At 39.6% G+C, this 19,204-nt stretch overlaps 1 protein-coding gene across 3 annotated transcripts; it reads left to right on the forward strand.

The window, feature by feature from the left end:
- Positions 1 to 6,355: 6,355 nt before the first annotated feature.
- On the forward strand, positions 6,356 to 18,714 carry LOC125245277 (gastrula zinc finger protein XlCGF7.1-like). 3 transcript variants are annotated; one of them, XM_048155815.1, is made up of 3 exons: positions 6,356 to 7,472; positions 8,995 to 9,138; positions 17,497 to 18,714. In XM_048155815.1, the coding sequence occupies exons 2-3, from the start codon at positions 9,054 to 9,056 to the stop codon at positions 18,258 to 18,260; spliced, it is 849 nt and encodes a 282-aa protein (XP_048011772.1). In that variant the 5' UTR covers positions 6,356 to 7,472; positions 8,995 to 9,053; the 3' UTR covers positions 18,261 to 18,714. The 3 variants fall into 3 exon arrangements, with proteins under 3 accessions (XP_048011772.1, XP_048011773.1, XP_048011774.1); XM_048155816.1 differs by lacking the exon at positions 6,356 to 7,472 and adding an exon at positions 7,767 to 7,818; XM_048155817.1 differs by lacking the exons at positions 6,356 to 7,472; positions 8,995 to 9,138 and adding an exon at positions 9,892 to 9,951.
- Positions 18,715 to 19,204: the final 490 nt, after the last annotated feature.

Consider the following 19,204-nt stretch of genomic DNA (forward strand, 5'->3'; position numbering starts at 1 on the left):
GGAGAAAAGCCGTTTACCTGCCAACACTGTGGAAAAAGTTTTGGAATAAAACGGAGCCTTGAGAGGCACATAAAAAAATTCACACTGGAGAGAACTCCTACAAATGCCTTTAGAGCGGAAAGAGTTTCAATCATAAAGGACACTTTCAAGACCACATAAGAATTCACTCTGAAGAGAACCTCTACACATGATGCCCTCTGTGTGGAAACAGTTTCAAATGTAAAGCAAACTTTAAAGTCCACATGAGAATTCACACTGGAGAGAAGCCTTACACCTGCCAACAGTGTGGGAAAAGTTTCATGCAGAACGGAAACCTTGACAGGCACATGAACATTTACACTGGAGAGAATACTGAAAGCATTTCAGATATAAAGAAAGCTTGAAGTACCACATGAGGATTCATGTAGCAGAGAACTGTTTTCTGTCTTCATTGTGGAATTTCAAAGATTAATCACATTAGGAATCATGTGAGAACTCACCAGAGAAAAGCCTTTTATGGCCCATCACTGTGGAAATATGGTTCAAATAAGTGTTCCAGATATACCTGATGTACACTGCCTTACTGAGTGTTTTCCTTGTTTCTTTGATTCCCAACCATGTGTATGATTCTGCCTGATCTTCTTTGATTGTTTGGACTATCCCTTTCTATTTTGGTAGCCTGATTGGACTGATATCTGCGTTTGGCAGATATTGCATATTGCCTGCCTGCCACTGTGCTTTTGGATTATTCCTTCTGTATGTTCACGGATTGGACTGATATCCTGCTATTGCCTGTTTAACATTATTTGTTTATTTCTGCTGCTACACAGACTCTCTGCAAATGGATTCTACTCCATATATAAACAATCATATGTAAGGAATGGTATTATAAAATATTAATAAAATGGGGAAACTTATTAAAAGTGGATCAATCAATCAAGGCACTTGAAAGGTGTTAAATCTTAATCCCAATTTTATGAGGCATTACATTTTGTTCAAGCTTTGTCCAAAGAGTTTGACTTCAAAAAGAAGGCAAGAATATATACATTTTCCTCTACTTAACTATTAATAACAACACTGTGCTCGGTCTGCAATGATGGCAGTCCAGCCAGAAGTGCGTTACAGTAATCAAGCCTAGAAATGACAAGGTCCTGGACGAGAAGTTGTGTTGCATGTTGTGTTAGAAAAGGCTTGATCTTCCTGATGTTGTGTAGTGCAAATATTTCAAACAAAGTTCTTTTTCGTTCTTTGTTTAGGGGTAAAACGAAGTTCGAAATGCGTGACCAGCGATATACTGTAAACAAACATCTGACGCCGCCCACACTGCTAAGAGCGACGTTCAGATGAATATGTAAAAATGTGCCGTGCACTTATATCTCAGTAACAAAATAAACACAACAAAATGAGAAAACAGCAAGCATTTTTTATAGAAAGCATAAGAAAAGCGTCTGATCATAACAGCATGTAAATGTTAGCACGAGCTCTGCAAATTAGCACTCCAGTCACGTTTACTTATAGCACTTTATTCAATAGATTGCTTAAAATCAAGCAGCTTTACAGAATCAAACATGAAAAACAGTGTTAGTGCCTCATTTTATTACAAGCACAACTTCATTTTGTACTATAAAGCAGCTATCCAGTGTGTTCATGTTTTCAACCGCAGAGATCTTACCTCAACAAACTCTACAGATCAAATGAGTCAGAGACTCGGTCCACGCGAGTGAAGGCAGAGCCTCAGCACACACATCCTATTACGTTATCATCACTGACCAATGGTAGTACAAAGGTGTTTTTTCTGGAACGAACTTTTCCTGAAAGTTCGCTTTGGCAAGCTGTTTCGAACTTCCAAAAAGAACACAAAACAAACTTCATTTTGGCCTGATTTTGTTCGAAATAACATCACATCAGTTCTTTCTTCAATTTCGTTTGAAGTATACAGGGGCCTTAAAGGTTAGTTGGTCATCAAAGATTACTCAAAAAATGGCTGAATTTCATGGGTTAATTGATGATGTACTAAGTTGAACGGTGAAATTTTGCTGTAGAGTCGGGTTGGCAGGAAAGGCGAGAAGCTCAGTATTTGCCAAGTTGAGCTGCAGGTGGTGTTCTTTCATCAATGCCGAGATGTCTGCCAGACAGCTTGATTTATGCAGTTACTGTGGGATCATCTGGTTGGAATGAAAGGTAGAGCTGTGTGTCATCAGCATAGCAATGGTAGGAGAAACCATCGTATGTATGTGGGTATGAGCTTCCGAGCTTATCTGAGTTCTGTTGTATGGTTCGGTTGTGCTTTATAGACATATTTGCAAACTACAACTGTTTATTAAGTTAAAGGTTTATTGCTGATTAGAACTTGAAGTGACGGTGAGGTCTTATTGACAAGGTCTTCAAAAGGTATTGAAATTAACTTCAGGATTCCAGCATATACCCTGAAGAAGCTGTAAAAACCAACCAATCATTGGACTTCTCTTTTTCTGAAATGACATCACACCAGTTTGTTCTTTAAATTCTCTTGACGTATGTTAAAGGGTTAGTTCACCCAAAAATGAAAATTCTGTCATTTATTACTCACCCCGTTCCACACCTGTAAGACCTTCATTAATCTTCGGAACACAAATTAAGATATTTTAGTTCACATCCGATGGCTCCGTGAGGCCTTCATAGGGAGCAATGACATTTCCTCTCTCAAGATCCATAAAGGTACTAAAAACACATCTAAATCAGTTCATGTGAGTACAGTGGTTTAATATTAATATTATAAAGCGACGAGAATATTTTTGGTGCGCCAAAAAAAACAAAATAACGACTTATTTAGTGATGGCCGATTTCAAAACACTGCTTCAGGAAGATTCGGAGCACAGTGAATCTGTGTGTCGAATCTGCAGTTCGGAGCGCCAAAGTCACGTGATTTCAGCCGTTTGGCGGGTTTGAACCGCGATCCGATTCATGATTCGATACACTGATTCATTTATGATCCGATGCTTTCTGAAGCAGTGTTTTGAAATCGGTCATCACTAAATAAGTCGTTATTTTGTTTTTTTGCCACACCAAAAATATTCTCGTCGCTTTATAACATTAATATTAAACCACTGTACTCACATGAACTGATTTAGATGTGTTTTTAGTACATTAATGGATCTTGACAGATAAAGTGATATTACCTCACGGAGCCATCGGATTTCAACTAAAATATCTTAATTTGTGTTCCAAAGATTAATGAAGGTCTTACGGGTGTGGAACGGCATGAGGGTGAGTAATAAATGACAGAATTTTCATTTTTGGTGAACTAACCCTTTAAAACCTTCCTTAAGAGTTTCACATTTAAAGAAAAAGCAGAGGACACACCTAGGTGACTTCAAAGAACCATCAGTGTGACCACATAAGAATTTAAGTGTTTGTTCAACTTCTATGCAGCTTTTGGTTGTAATTTTCTGTCGATGGGCAACAACATAAGCAATGTAAGTCTTCACTGCTTAGGAACGAATAAAACATCCTAGAGACCCACGTCTTTGTTCTCTCCACTTTAGCCCTGATAAATTTGAGGTTTTTAAAAGACCACAGCTGAAAGAGCTAACAGTTGCCGATGGATATAAGTGAAATGCTTTAACCAAATGCCGCACCTGTCATGGTGTCTGATGAGGGCAGCCCATAACACATCTCAATTGAGACAGACTGCCTCAAAGCTTGTGTGCACTGATGCACAAGATATCTGTGATCGCATAACATAACATGATCAAACATACAACAGAACAGCAGTTTGAGTAGCCACAGAGACACTGCACAACTTCAGTGTTTTCATTCTCACTAATTTTGCACTCTGGCTCATATTGAAAAAGCTTAGGTTTTAGGCTATTAAGAGTAAACAGAACATGTGTGCCCCAAAGTAAACAGATGATAAAGTATCAAAGGCACCAAGGCTAAAGTGGAGAGAACAAACACGTGGCTCTTTAGGAAGTTTTATTCGTCCACATTCTTTATAGCTTCCCATTATTTTCTCCTCTTATCGCTAGTAAAGCAGTAAAAACTTGGATCACTTCTCTTGTTCACCTCTCAATGACTGAAAATTACAACCAAAAGCTGCACAATGATAGACTGGGTAAACCCAGCCTGATCTGCCAGCAATTTGATTTCGCCCAGCAACTCTGGAAGTCTGGAAACCCATACATTCATTTCTACTGCTTCTGTTACACTTTTGCGGGAACCAATCACAGACTGGCTTATCCACCTTGCTCGCTATTGGCGGGTATAACACGATGACGATAAAGAAGCGACGGCAAGCAGCTTTTAACCTCTCGACAATGCTGAATGACTTCTTTAGTTTAGCAAACAAATCGCTTGAGTGGGTGTAAATGTCACTCACTTTCATGTTTTTTTGCACAACCTCCAAAAATCGCTCGATGCCATTGCTGCTTCTGCAAACCGCTGATCAATGCTACAAACCAACACAAACTAAGGCTACGTTTACACGTGGGCGGCTATTTTCACAAACGGACATTTCAACCTCTCTGGTTTCAAAAATAACATCGTGCACACATGTCAGTTTTTCAGAAAAGTGTTCATTTACACGCACCCGTGTATATATGCCGTCAAGAGCATGCCAAATCTGTAGGACGGAGTAACGAGAAGCTCAAGCCCACGTAAGCCAATCAGGACCCAAAACCGACGGCGCTGGCGGTGACGCGGACTGGTTCTTCGTGTTGCAGGGAGTTGTTGTTGCAAAATTCTCTGCTCCTCGACATAATGGAGCAGCTGTATTTGCAAATGCAAACACACGAGAAGAGTTTGCACCAACATAAATGCGACTGCTACTCTGAACGCTTCCATGATCACATGTAAACATAGGTCACACTTTTGACATATGTGCGAGCTCTGGCGCATACTGTGACATTGGCTGCCTAAACACCCGTTTGTCTCAGTTTACATACAAACGTGCAAACGAAGATTTTCAAAATCTCCACTCTGGCCGGAGTTTTTAGAAAGACTCATTTTCAGAGGCGAATTCTCTGTTTGCGTGTAAACGAAGGGAAATGTTTTTCAAAATAACCATCTATGTGTAAACGGGGCCTAAGACTGTCTGGAGTTTTCGCCTAGCTCTGAAAGTATGTCACCCGGATCGTTGATCTGATTAGTTGAAGGACTATCCAATTGCGTGAATAATGCTCGTTGATCACACCTCAATCACTTTCCTTCAGTAGGAAATACATTGCAAACTCCCCAGACCAATGTTCAATATTAAAAGCCAACATGGTGCCCCCCATTGTCCAAATATGTCATGGATTTTTTTAAAATAACATAAAACTTATTTACATTATTGCTTGTTTTAATGAGAGGATTTGCAAGCGTGCAGAATTCAGAATCCAGTCACCGCTCAAAACACTTTTTTTTTTTTCAAAAACAGTTTTCCAGTATTTTTATTATTGAGAAAACTGATCCTAGAACAGCAGTTATGTCTTTTAAGTGCAATCAGAAGCAAATAGAAGCTTGTTTACTGCTACAGAATTTTTTTTTTTTTTTTTTTAAAGATAATTGCTTTTTATCTCACAGTTCTGACATTTTCTCGCAATTGCAAGTTTATCTCCAAATTCTGACTTCATAACATGCAACTGGGACTGGGTCTTAACTGTTAAATATAAATACAAATCATCTGCTCATACTGTAAACTCTTGATCAGAGAAAGTATGAGCACAATTATCATAATCTAATCCAGTTCACTTTAAATAAACCTCTTCCTGAATAGGATTTATAGACCTTAGGCTGGTTGCACAAGCTGGACGTACACCCGGTCGTAAGACTAAGCTTAAAGGGATAGTTCACCCAGAAATAAAAATTTGATGTTTATCTGCTTAACCCCAGGGCATCCAAGATGTAGGTGACTTTGTTTCTTTAGTAGAACACAAATGATGATTTTTAACTCCAACCGTTGCAGTCTATCAGCCGTATAATTTGTGTAAATGGGAACACAATCTATAAGAGTAAAAAAAACACAACAGATAAATCCAAATTAAACCCTGCGACTCGTGACAACACATTGATGTCACAAAACAATCGGTTTGTGCAAGAAAACGAACAGTATTTATATAATTTTTTACCTCTAAAACACCACTATGTCCAACTGCCTTGAGCAGCCGGTTGGTGAGGTCAAAAAACGTGTTCTGATGACAGAAGCGATCTCTCACGCTTTGCTTCAATGAGTGCAAGACATTACTTCCGTTATCACAGCACGTTCAGACCTCACTAACCGGATGTGGAGGGCAGTTGGACATAGTGGTGTTTTAGAGGTAAAAAATTATATAAATACTGTTCGGTTTCTCGCACAAACCAATCGTTATATGTGTAAAATTAATACCTGTTGCACCATCTGGGCGTAGCACATGTCTGAGACTAAATCTTACGCCTGGTCAAAGGTAGGTGTAAAGTGAGAAGTCTTGACTTGTTTCCATGGTGAAAATAAAGATAAATAAAAATGTTGAGATGATGGCGCGTCTGGTATACAGGCTACATAATCAGCGGGTTTTCCGGTGTAAAAGAGTAATGAGAGACCGGACCAATCCGCTAGATGCTAGATGTATAGAGACAGAAAGGTTTATTTTCAGCAGGTTGCATATACTTTCCGAATAGCTCAATAATTTTTCTTGTTTCACAATCTGAGTAATCTTTTTTTTCGGCTCAGCAATCATTTTTTATCTATTTGTTGGAGCCAATAAATTCAAATTGATAACCATAGTAACGAGAACAGCGTCTCAACTAACAGTGCTTTAGAACATGTCGGTGTGTACGCGCATCGTCTACGCTAAGCGTACCTGCGCCTAGTCGTAGTTTTAGATGGTGCAACAGGTGTAAATATTCATCAGAAAGCTGGACGTAACTAAGTCCAGCGTAGAGCTTACACCCAACTTTTTTATGTCCAGCTGGTGCAACCAACCCCTGATGCTCTGACAACTCTGAGAAAAGATGAAAACAAGGATTGAGTCTAATCATCATGAGTTCAATCCAGATCACTCAGAAATATATTAGGAATGAAAGAAGGAAAACTGTAAGCTGAACTCTGAAATCAGTCCAGATGAATCACATCATTACTGTAAATGTCAGAATTGCTGGAGTTTCTTTGTTCAGTGGTTCATGCTGCTCGTCCTGATCTAGAAAGTATCCTGACATGATAAACCATGTTTTTCTACATGAACTGTGGTAATACCATGCTCTGAATTCATCATGTAGTGTTGTGGAGAATAATGTCAGTGTTTTCTTCCTATATCTGTCATGTGATCGTCCCGCTGCTGCTCTCAGTGCTGTAATGAACACAAATAATTCAATATATTAATATACTTCACTTTCATCAGAGCAGAGAGAGTCAATGATGAAGTGTTTCAATAGAGGACGTCAAACACTCTCATGAGCTTCTGCATCGAGCAGCACATTCATAGACGAGCGACCTATGCAAGTTATAGATGACCTTTCATCTTCCTGAAAGATGAGCCAATCTATCTCGATTATGACCTGTGAGTATTTCTACATTAAATAAAAACCTACTGTTTCTGCAAGACTTAATTTAATTTCTGTCTTTGTTCTGTTTTTGTCCTATTGTCTAAGACATGCACTAACATGTATTTTAAACTTGTAACCCACATTTGTATTTGAATATTAATACTGTAATATCAGGTATAAATGGTTTCTACACCCAAACATTATTAGACAGAATCTCACACTCTTTCATTAGTAGTTATTAAAATTGTCTTGGGTGTATACAGACAGAACGTGTGAATAGGACTTTTATTTTGGTCTGGTTTTGTGACGTCATAAAGCGGCGCCGTGCTCCTGCATCTGTTGTGATTCGGCTGGAGAAAGGTTTGATTCTCTTTTACACATTTAAAGTTTTTTAATCAATTCAAACTGTTCAGTCAATTTATTTTTTACAAGTTATGTACAGTTAATTAACCATTCTTGAATGTAACGTTGCAGTGCTTTATTTAACACTGAGCGCTTATTTTTGGTAGTAAATCCCACTTTTGAGTAACAGAAAATGAGCGTCTTGAATCAGTTAAACACCGCAATCTGACGTTACAAGTAAATGAACGAGAACAACAAACACAATGTGTAATGGCAGCTTTTACAAACCAACAACAAATGTTTTCATAAAAGTGTAATTTATTAAATGTGATGTAAGAATAGTTGAATACGAAATATAAATAATAAATATTCATTTTATATATATCATGGGCGTCTCAGTAGGATAAGAAAATAATCCATATTACATATAAAACCACCACAAATATTATAAATTATGACATTTAAAAGAGAGCAAATTGTGCGATAAATCCAAATTCAGTTTGACTGAACAAATGATGTCGTCAATGGGAAGACTAATTAAAAAGTAAGTAAACAGATCACCTAGTTATATATCACCACTTTATGTCACGTTAAAATCAAACTTGAAATGGACTGAAAGCTTGATGTCTGCAGTGTTTTTAGTGCAATCAGCTTGGTGAAATTAATAATACATCTTTGTGTCTGTGACAGACGGTGTTTACAGAGCATGACTGATGATCCGAAATAGCCTATTGTTCTTTTTATAATTTGACTATTAAAAAGAAAAACATCAATACACAAATAAAATATATCGTTTAAATTATTATTGTCTTTAGTTATTATTTTGGAATGAATATAGAAATGCTTAAAACACTAACTTGATGAGATTGACTTGGTTTTGATAAATTGAACATTACATTGTTAATGTAAAATTACAAAATAGAATTGTCTTTGGTTTCTTTTTTGATGTAATGTAATGTTCATTTAACAAGAAAGATGTGTCAACGTTAAGACTAATGCATGAATTCACATTGATTCATAAATAAAAAATGTGCCGCCTCATTTCAAAACGCCACTGGTATATATGATATATATAACATTTTAATCAGGTGATTTAAGTCCATTAACTTACTCTGACTGACTCTCTTGCCAGCGATTGAGACGCACTTATTTAGTTTGGAATTATTTTTCTTCCTGTTAATTATTTCTAAACAGGACAAACACAGCAAACCTCCTGTTGAAGTAACTAAGATATATGTGACACTATTATAAAGATGGAGTTTATTAAAGAGGAGAGTGAAGACATGAGGATTGAAGCAACATTCACAGTGAAACAAGAAGAAACTGAGGAACAAACAGGTTGGTTTCATTTTCAAAACATTGTCATTTCATCCTTATCATCAATATGATAATTGTACATGTTCATACCATGATCTACCGCCATATAATTACCCCTAGAAACAAAGAAACAGAAAGCAATATGGGTCTTCCTCAGATGTAACGTTTGTTCAGGGGTTGGAGGAATAACATGCTTTGCGGTCAAAAAAGGTGCTCTCATGTAGCCTACACAGGAAGGGAAACCACTTCAACGAGACATTGAATTAAATCACAGCTTTTGTCTCAATCAGCTGTTCTGCATAAATAGGCAACTGGCCCTGATAATGATAACATACTGCTTGTTACATTTCAGTGAATAATTTTTTGTCAAGGAATTACTCTCTCTACCTGTTGCTCTGGTCATCACAAACACCCGCTTATAGGGCTGTCGCGATAACCGCAATATTGTTATACCGTGTTATTGACGAGCCAACTGCAATATTTGCAAGTTTTCTATTTTTTGAAAGGTTATGACCTTCTCGTTTTACACTTCATGCATGTGTACTAAATAATAAAGGTGCCCTAGAATCAAAAATTGAATTGAATAACAAGAGTTCAGTACATGGAAAAGACATAAATTGAGTTTCAAACTCCATTGTTTCCTCCTCCTTATATAAATCTCATTTGTTTAAAAGACCTCCGAAGAACAGGCGAATCTCAACATAACACCGACTATTATGTAACAGTCGGGATCATTAATATGTACACCCCCAATATTTGCATATGCCAGCTCATGTTCAAGGCATTAGACAAGGGCCGGACGTCTGGATGTGCACAGCTGAATCATCAGACTAGGTAAGCAAGCAATAACAACAGCGAAAAATGGCAGATGGAGCAATAATAACTGACATGATCCATGATATCATGATATTTTTAGTGATATTTGTAAATTGTCTTTCTAAATGTTTCGTTAGCATGTTGCTAATGTATTGTTAAATGTGGTTAAAATTACCATTGTTTCTTACTGTTTTCATGGAGACAAGAGCCGTCGCTATTTTCATTTTTAAACACTTGCAGTCTGTATAATTCATAAACACAACTTTATAAATCTCTCCAACAGTGTGCATTAGCCGTTAGCCATGGATCACAGCCTCAAACTCATTCAGAATCAAATGTAAACATCCAAATAAATACTATACTCACATAATCCGATGCATGCATGCAGCAGGCATGACGAACATCTTGTAAAGATCCATTTGAGGGTTATATTAGCTGTGTGAACTTTGTAAATGCACTGTATAACTGCACTTATAGTCGAGAGTTTGAGGGGCAGGGAGCGTGCGATTTAAAGGGGCCGCAGCATGAATCGATGCATAGTTAATGATGCCCCAAAATAGGCAGTTAAAAAAATTCTATGCGATATTTTGAGCTGAAACTTCACAGACACATTCAGGGGACACCTTAGACTTATATTACATCTTTTGAAAAGACGTTCTACGGCACCTTAAATTAATAATGATAGCATAATGTGTACCATGGTGATTTGTACAGAGGCTCCGTAGATTTGCACTAAACAAGCCTAAACAGACAGTGAATGTAAGAGAGATCGACTGCGTGCATGCGATTACTTGCATCTGTCCTTCAGGCCGAGACACATTTGTGAAAAAAGGTTGTCCTCTCCAACGATAGGAATCTCTCCCTTAGCATCAGTGCGTTACTAGTCAGCTGTGCCTTATAAAGTGGAGTTCAAATTATTTCAACAGCTTGTTTCATTACATCTATCTTTAATTGAATCAGCATTTTGTGTAGTTGAATAAATGGTTTAAAGACTCAAAGACAGACCCTTGCCGCCACCTTGTGGCACAACAATGTAACTGAACTGACTGTCAGCCCGTCTAGAACGTGCAGAGCCACTCGAAAATACCGCAAGGGAAATTCTTACAGCACCTGCTGAAGATTATGTATTAATGCTCTACTTCTATTCCTGCATTTTCCAAATGTGCAATGTTTGAATATTCTGCCAATTTTGAACCTAGTATAAGTGAATTTTTATAGCAACATAAAATGGACTGTTGAATATTGTTGTTTTCAAACTTAGTTGATATGAAAACATGTATGTACACAATAAGTGGATTGTATCAAATGATTAATTTAAATGTAAGTTCATAGTAGTTAAGGCCACTTATTATAAAGTGGGACCAAAAAGAGAAAGGAAAAAAAAAACATTCAATAATAAGAGCATCAATAATAAGAGATTAAACATTTTTCTGATAACAATAAATGGTGATACATACAGTATTACAGAAGTAATACTTACAGAAGTGAGTACACCCCTCACATTTTTGTAAATATTTTATTATATTTTTCCTGTGACAAGACTAAAGAAATGACACTTTGCTACAATGTAAAGTAGTGAGTGTACAGCGGGTGTGCGTCATAAGCTGCAGGCTCTTTGATCGCCCCCCTGGAGGCTGGATGCAGTACAGGTCATAAACCTGCATCAATGCAAACGAATGGGACTTGAGTCAAAACATAAAAATAAATTACGCTTCAAATAAAAATTTCCAAAAAGATGGTTTTGGTCATTTAATGTACTTGTTATCATGCTGATATATTCAATTGTTAATTTTTGTGATAAGTTTAGTTTAGAAACAGGACATGTCGTCATGATTGACCGTTTTGACTGATCGCTTCTCTGAGGACTGTCGGAGCTTCGAGGGGAGACTGAAGATATATCTGACTATTAATTTTCGATGTCTGTGTTATTTCACACAGACAAAATGAGTTGTTTAGCATTAAATTGTACATTAAACTGTACTAACCAACCTCCAGGATCTGACGGACACTGAACTTTTTTCGAAAACGTTAAATGTTGGCTTTTTAAGCTAATTAATAAATGTTATTAGTTAAGATAACACGCCTAACGTTAGCCATGACGGGAAAAAGCAGGTGATTGTTATCTGGCAGTTACTAATTATTTTTATGGGTATAAAATAATAATTAGCAGGACAAAACTAATGATAGCCTACTTTAATTGCTGTAGACAGTGCTCTATAATTAATCGATCTCCTGTAACGTTAGTTCAACTTGATTTAAATTGGAAGGACTGTTTCTGACATTTTAGAGTTGTTTCTAGTGGCTTATTATATTGAGTTTATCTACTGAATTTTTGAGTTTCAAAAATATTATTGCTCTAGAAACAGAACAGCCTATTATTTTATAGGTAGAATTTTAAATTGTGTTTAATTTAAAATACATCAATGATGACGCAGTCGTCTGGGAGGAAGTTTGATACAGCGGCTCCGGGCTCCATTAACGATTCCTTCTACACATGCTCAGGCTCCAAACTGACGTTTTTGTGTAACATGTCAACGCCAGGCATGTGACGGTATCAAATTTTCATGTTGCGATTAATTGCTGAAGCTTTTATCATACGGTATTATCACGATATTGAAATAATTTGCACAAAAAAAGGTGTTGTCATAGTACAACAGGTTTTTTATCTTTTTTTGTAATAACAAAAATAACTAAATGTTTAAATAAAGTCAAATTTTCAAACAGATTAAAGTGCAAAAGAATTAGGCTATTAAGAACAACAGGTTACACTTTACAATAAGATCTCATTATTTAATGCATTAACTAAGACTGAGCAATAGCTACATTTGTTACAGAAAGTATTATATTTTGTTAATGTTAGTTAAGAAACACAACTGATTGTTAGTTTTATCTTAGGTTCATTAAATAAGTTCTTTTGATTTTAGTAATGTTATTAAACAGTAACTAAGAAATTAATGCTTTATACGTATTTTTCATTGTAAGTTTGGTAATAATTAATTCTTTAAGTTTTACTGAACAATAACAAATTATCAGAACATTTCTAATCATTAGGGCATGTTGAGGTCCAGATTAAAATATATGTTTGAGGCATTTTAAAAACTTCACCAGCGCAGTTGCTTTGTTTGTGGTGTTTCCAGGGTAACCGTTGCATTCTGCTGTTCAATCAGCGCCCTCTGCTGTCAGAGAGTGAACGCGCACTTTCATTCAGCGCGTCTCCTTCACTCGTTCCGCCATGTGCTTCTCATGCATGTTGGGCTTGTTTACATCTGAGCGCGTGTTCTTTTGACGCAGAATACAGCGGTGTTGTGCATTTTATACGGATTATGGGGAAAGTATTCTTAAATGCATTATAAGAATTGTAATAATTGGTAATAAATTATTATTTACGGTATTTTGAAATGCCCACGATAACAATATCGTGCATATTCATTATCACGATATATCGCATTACCAAATATTGGCACAAGTCTAGTCATTGCCCATCGTTGTACATTTTACATTCAGTTTATTACAATGGAAAGTGTAATGAAACGGGACTCATGGTAAGATCCATCTGCAAGCTTTATTACAAAAGTAAGCGTGGTCGTACAGGCTGGGTCAAAGCAGGGGCAAACAGGAACAGCAAGGGATAGGCTGGATCGTGGTCAGGATACAGGCAATGGGTCAGGGCTGGCAGATAAACGTAAATCCAAAACAGAGCAAAGGGTCCAAAGGGCTGGCAGTAGAGTATCGTAAACGAGGAACAGACAGGATCAGAAACAGGAAGACAGACAAGACTCAGGAACGCTCAGAAATGTAACAACAGTTAACAAGACTTCGCCGTGAGGTGGTGTGAGTGAAAGTCCTTTATAGTCCTGTTAACGTACTGCAGCTGGGTGTGGTGATTAGTGATAGTGATTGGTGGAGTGAGTGCAGGTGATTGGCAGAGAGGATTATGGGTAATGTAGTCCGGGAAGTGACAGGAGCAGATGGTGATCGTGACATAATGTCCCCCTCCCGGAAGGTGCGTCCTTGTGACGTAAATGGAACAGCTAGGGAGGGGGGGTGGGTGCATTGGGGACTAGTATGCAGACAGGAACAGGGTCCCCAATGCAGGTTCCAGGGCAGCCACGGTGGATCAGGTGCCACGGGTAACCATGTCGGGTCAGTTGCTACGGGCGGCCATGGTGGGTCAGGTGCCACGGGCAGCCAGGGCAGGTCTGGAGTGTCAGGAATCCACGGTTGATCAGGCGGATCGGAGCGCCACGGTAGGTCAGGTGGTTCAGGCAACCATGGCAGGTCTGGTGGCTCAGGCAGCCACGGCAGGTCAGGTGGTTCAGGCAACCACGGCAGGTCCGGTGGCTTGGGCAGCCACAGCGAGACAGAGTCCGTAAATGACCACGGTGGGTCAGAGTCCATAAATGGCCATAAAGAGTTATAGTCCTTAAACGGCCATAGCAGTTCAGAGGCAGTTGCTGGCCGTGGCCGGGCAGGGTTCCCACCCACAAGCTCCCCACACTTAGGCATACTGCCCCCCCCCCAAAAAAGTTCTTGGGGATTTCAACGGGGTCCGTAGTGGGTTCGTGGGAAAGGAGTTTGGGTGGCGCCGACAGGGCAAGGCGTTTGGGCGGCACCGGCAGGGCAAGACACTTGAATGGCGCTGACAAAGCAAAGAGCTTGGGCGGCGCTGGCAGGGCTAGGAGCTTGGGCGGTGCTGGCAGGGCTAGGAGCTAGGGAGGTGCTGGCAGAGCACGACGCTTGGGCGGAGCAGAAGAGACCTCTGGAGTGGTCTCCGGGCCCACAACGGGCTCTGGGAAGGCCTCCGAGCCCTGACAGATGAAAGGAGCCTTCTTTCTCTTACGTGGACGAAGCGGCGGCTCTGTGTTCACCTCCGCGGTGGGCACTGCAGCGAGCTCATGGGCTGAAGCGGATTCAGGAACGGACTCACTGGCTCGAGCGGACTCAACAGCTGGAACGACCCCTACGTCCACAGACACCGAAGGGGCGGCCATCTTGCCCATAGGCACTGGCAAAGCAGCCATCTTGTCCAGGACGCTTGAGTGCGTTGCAACCGGCGAACTTGAATGCGTTGCAACCGGCGAATTCGAGTGCGTTGCAGTCGGCGAATTCGAGTGCGTTGCAACTGGTGAATTCGAGAGCGAAGCGTCCGGCTGGCTTGAGAGCGAAGTGTCCGGCTGGCTTGGATGCGAAGTGGCCGGCTGAGGCTTAGGAATGCCAACTGCTCGTGTTGAAGTCAGTGGGGGATCAGCCACACTGGAACGCAACCCTCTCCACTCTTTGACTGATCTAGAGACGTGACGTGGCTCTGGGCAATCAACGAAGGCGTGACGTTGCTCTGGGCGATCAGCGGAGACGTGGCGTTGCTCTGGGCGATCAGCGGATGCGCGACTTGTGGTTGCGGCCACCATTTTGTGCGTGTTCTCTGGCATGGCAGCCATTACGGGATTCACCGTGGTGTCGGAATTCTCCGCGACACCCACAGTAAAAGTCGAACCAACTGCAAGCAGGGCAAAGTCCAGGAATTCCATGAACGATCCACGGGGACCATTGGTAAGTAGATAGGTCTTCAATTGTTCATTTAATCCGTAACCAAAGAAGTCAATGAGGGCACAGTCCGGCAGATCAGATAAATAAGCTATATCCAGAAAGTTCTGAATGTGCACCTCGAGGGTACGGGTACCTTGGCGGAGGCTGACCAGTTGTATTGTTGGGTCCATGCTGAGACTGGTAAACGCTCACCGAAGCTGCTGGATCTGGGTGTGGCGAAGCCTTCTGTAATGAAACGGGACTCATGGTAAGATCCATCTGCAAGCTTTGTTACAAAAGTAAGCGTGGTCGTACAGGCAGGGTCAAAGCAGGGGCAAACAGGAACAGCAAGGGCTAGGCAGAATCGTGGTCAGGATACAGGCAATGGGTCAGGGCTGGCAGATAACAAACGTAAATCCAAAACAGAGCAAAGGGTCCAAAGGGCTGGCAGTAGAGTATTGTAAACGAGGAACAGACAGGATCAGAAACAGGAAGACAGACAAGACTCAGGAACGCTCAGAAATGTAACAACAGTTAACAAGACTTCACCGTGAGGTGGTGTGAGTGAAAGTCCTTTATAGTCCTGTTAACGTACTGCAGCAGGGTGTGGTGATTAGTGATAGTGATTGGTGGAGTGAGTGCAGGTGATTGGCAGAGAGGATTATGGGTAATGTAGTCCGGGAAGTGACAAAGAAGCAGCGTCACGGCGTCCATCTTTATTTTTTTTTTTACAGTCTACGGTGTACAGCTTGTATAACAGTGTCAATTTGTTGTCCTCTCAAAATAACTCAACACACAACCATTAATGGCTAAACTGCTGGGCACAAAAGTCAGTACACCCCTAAGTATAAATTTCCAAATTGGGCCTAATTAACCATTTTCTCTCCCTGGTGTCATGTGACTCGTTAGTTTTACAAAGTTTCAGGTGTGTTAAATTTGGTGTTATTGCTCTCACTCTCTCATACTGGTCACTGGACGTTCAACATGGCACCTCATGGCAAAGAACTCTCTGAGGATCTGAAAAAAAAGAATTGTTGCTCTACATAAAGATGGCGTAGGCTTTCAGTTTGCTGAAGACAAGCAGACTAAGGACTTGATTTACTGGAACCATGTCCTGTGGTCTAATGAGACCATGAGTGCTGCCGGCACTGGGGAGCTACAGTTCATTGAGGGAATCATGAATGCCAACATGTACTGTCAAATACTTAAGCAGAGTATGATCTAACGTATTGGATTCCAACATAACGACCCCAAACACACCTCCAAGAAGACCACTGCCTTGCTAAAGAAGCTGAGGGCAAAGGTGATGGAGTGGCCAAGCATGTATCCAGACCTAAACCATATTGAGCATCTGTGGAGCGTCCTCAAATGAAAGGTGGAGGAGCGCAAGGTCTCTAACATCCACCAGCTCCATGATGTCATCATGGAGGAGTGGAAGAGGACTCCATTGGCAACCTGTGAAGCAAAAATGACCAATCGTTTTGCTAGATGAGACCCTTATTCCTCATCTGGTATCGTTTAAAACCCTTTGAAGCTGCACTGAAACTATAATTTTGGAAAATGTTATTTGAAAGTGAACTAATCCATTTAGGTAGTGTTGGAAAATAATGGTGGCCACACAAAATATTGACACTTTTTTTTGGGCCCAATTTGGACATTTTCACTTAAGGTGTACTCACTCTTGTGGCCAGTGGTTTAGACATTAATGGCTGTGTTTTGAGTTATTTTAGTGGACAGCAAATTGACAGTGTTATACAAGATGTACACTCACTACTTTACATTGTAGCAAAGTGTCATTTCTTCAGTGTTGTCACATGAAAAGATATAACATATTTACAAAAATGTGAGGGGTGTACTCACTTCTGTGAGATACTGTATGTTGGTTATTTTTATATCATTGTTTTGTATTTTTTTCTTCTTTTTTTGTCCTGCTGTGCTCGCTTGCAGTTGATTTTGATGCTTAACATATTAACATTTGGATGTCTGTTGCTTTATGGCATTAAATGGGTGTTAACATTTCTTTCTTTTTTGCCTCAGACCTGATGGCACTGAAAGAGGAGAATGAAGCACTAAATGAAATGGAAGAGAGAGATCAATTTAACAATCATCATGATTTCATTACTGGAGAAAAATCTTTTAGTCGCTCACAGATTGAAAACACTTCCTCAAGAAAAACAGCTCAAAAGGCTGGTACTAGAACTCATTTTATCTGCCAACAGTGTGGAAAGAGTTTCAGTACAACAGGAAACCTTGAATTCCACATGAAGTTTCACAGTAGAGAGAAGCATTACACCTGCTCTCAGTGTGGAAAGAGTTTCAATCATGAAGAACACTTTCAAGGCCACATAAGAATTCACATTATAGAGACGTCACTCACCTGTCAACAGTGTGGAAAAAGTTTCACACGAAAAAGGAACCGTGACAGGCATATGAACATTCACTCTGGAGAGAACTCCTACACATGCCTTGAGTGTGGAAAAAGTTTCAAACGTAAAGAACACTTTGAAAACCACAAAAGAATTCACACTGGAGAGAAGCCATTTGCCTGCCAACAGTGTGGAAAAAGTTTCAGACTAAAAAAGGACCTTGACAGGCACATGAATATTCACACAGGGGAGAACCCCTACACATGCCTTCAGTGTGGAAAAAGTTTCAGACAAAAAAGGAACCATGCCAGGCACATGATTATTCACTCTGGAGAGAACCCCTACAAATGCCTTCAGTGTGGAAAGAGTTTCCAACAGAAAGGACACTTTGAAGACCATAAAAGAATTCACACTAGAGTTAAACCATTCCTCTGACAACAGTGTTGAAAGAGTTTCAATATGAAAGGAAACCTTAAATTTCACATAAGACTTCACTCCTGGGAAAAAAACCCTACACGTGCCCTCAGTGTGGAAATTGTTGCAATCAGATAGGACTAGGGTTGGGAACTGAAAACCGGCTCTCATCTGGAACCAGTATTGTTTTAAGCCTGTGTGCACTGATGCACAAGATGTCTGTGATAGCATAAAATAATAGCTTAGCACATTTAACTGTGTAATGCATTCAGGTGACACATCAGATGATTTTTATAAGTCAAACATACAACAGAACAGCAGTTTGAGTAGCCACAGAGACATTGCACAACTTCAATGTTTTCATCCTCACTAATTTTGCACTCAAATTGAAATTGAAAAAGCTTAAGTTTTTGGGTATTAAGATTTGTATGCCTTATAAGATTACCATTGCCCCAAAGTAAACAGATGAAGAAGACATGGCTCTTGAGGAAGTTTTATTCGTCCACATTCTTCACAACTTCCCATTCTTTTCTCCTCTTATCGCTAGTAAAGACTTGACTGTGGACCTAACAAAATGGTGCCCCCCATTGTCCAAATATGTCATGGATTTTTTTAAATGACGTAAATCTTATTTACATTATTGCTTGTTACAATGAGAGGATTTGCAAGCATGCAGAATTCAGTCAGAATCCACTCACTTTTTTTTCAAAAACAGTTTTCCAATATTTTTATTATTGAGAAAACTGATCCTAGAACAGCAGTTATATCTTTTAAGTGCAATCAGAAGCAAATAGAAGCTTGTTTACTGCTACAGAATACATTTTTTTTAAAAAGATAATTGCTTTTTATCTCACAGTTCTGACATTTTCTCGCAATTGCAAGTTTATCTCAAAATTCTGACTTCATAACATGCAATTGGGACTGGATCTTAACTGTAAAATATCAAGCCAAATCATCTGCTCATA

This window comes from Megalobrama amblycephala, linkage group LG14, assembly GCF_018812025.1.
Source record: "Megalobrama amblycephala isolate DHTTF-2021 linkage group LG14, ASM1881202v1, whole genome shotgun sequence".
Lineage (NCBI taxonomy): Eukaryota > Metazoa > Chordata > Actinopteri > Cypriniformes > Xenocyprididae > Megalobrama > Megalobrama amblycephala.

Coding starts and splice junctions, on each gene's coding strand:
- LOC125245277 (XM_048155815.1), top strand. CDS start 9,054: ATGGAGTTTATTAAAGAGGAGAGTGAAGACATGAGGATTGAAGCAACA. Junction 9,139..17,496: donor AGAAACTGAGGAACAAACAG/GTTGGTTTCATT, acceptor TTTTTGCCTCAG/ACCTGATGGCACTGAAAGAG.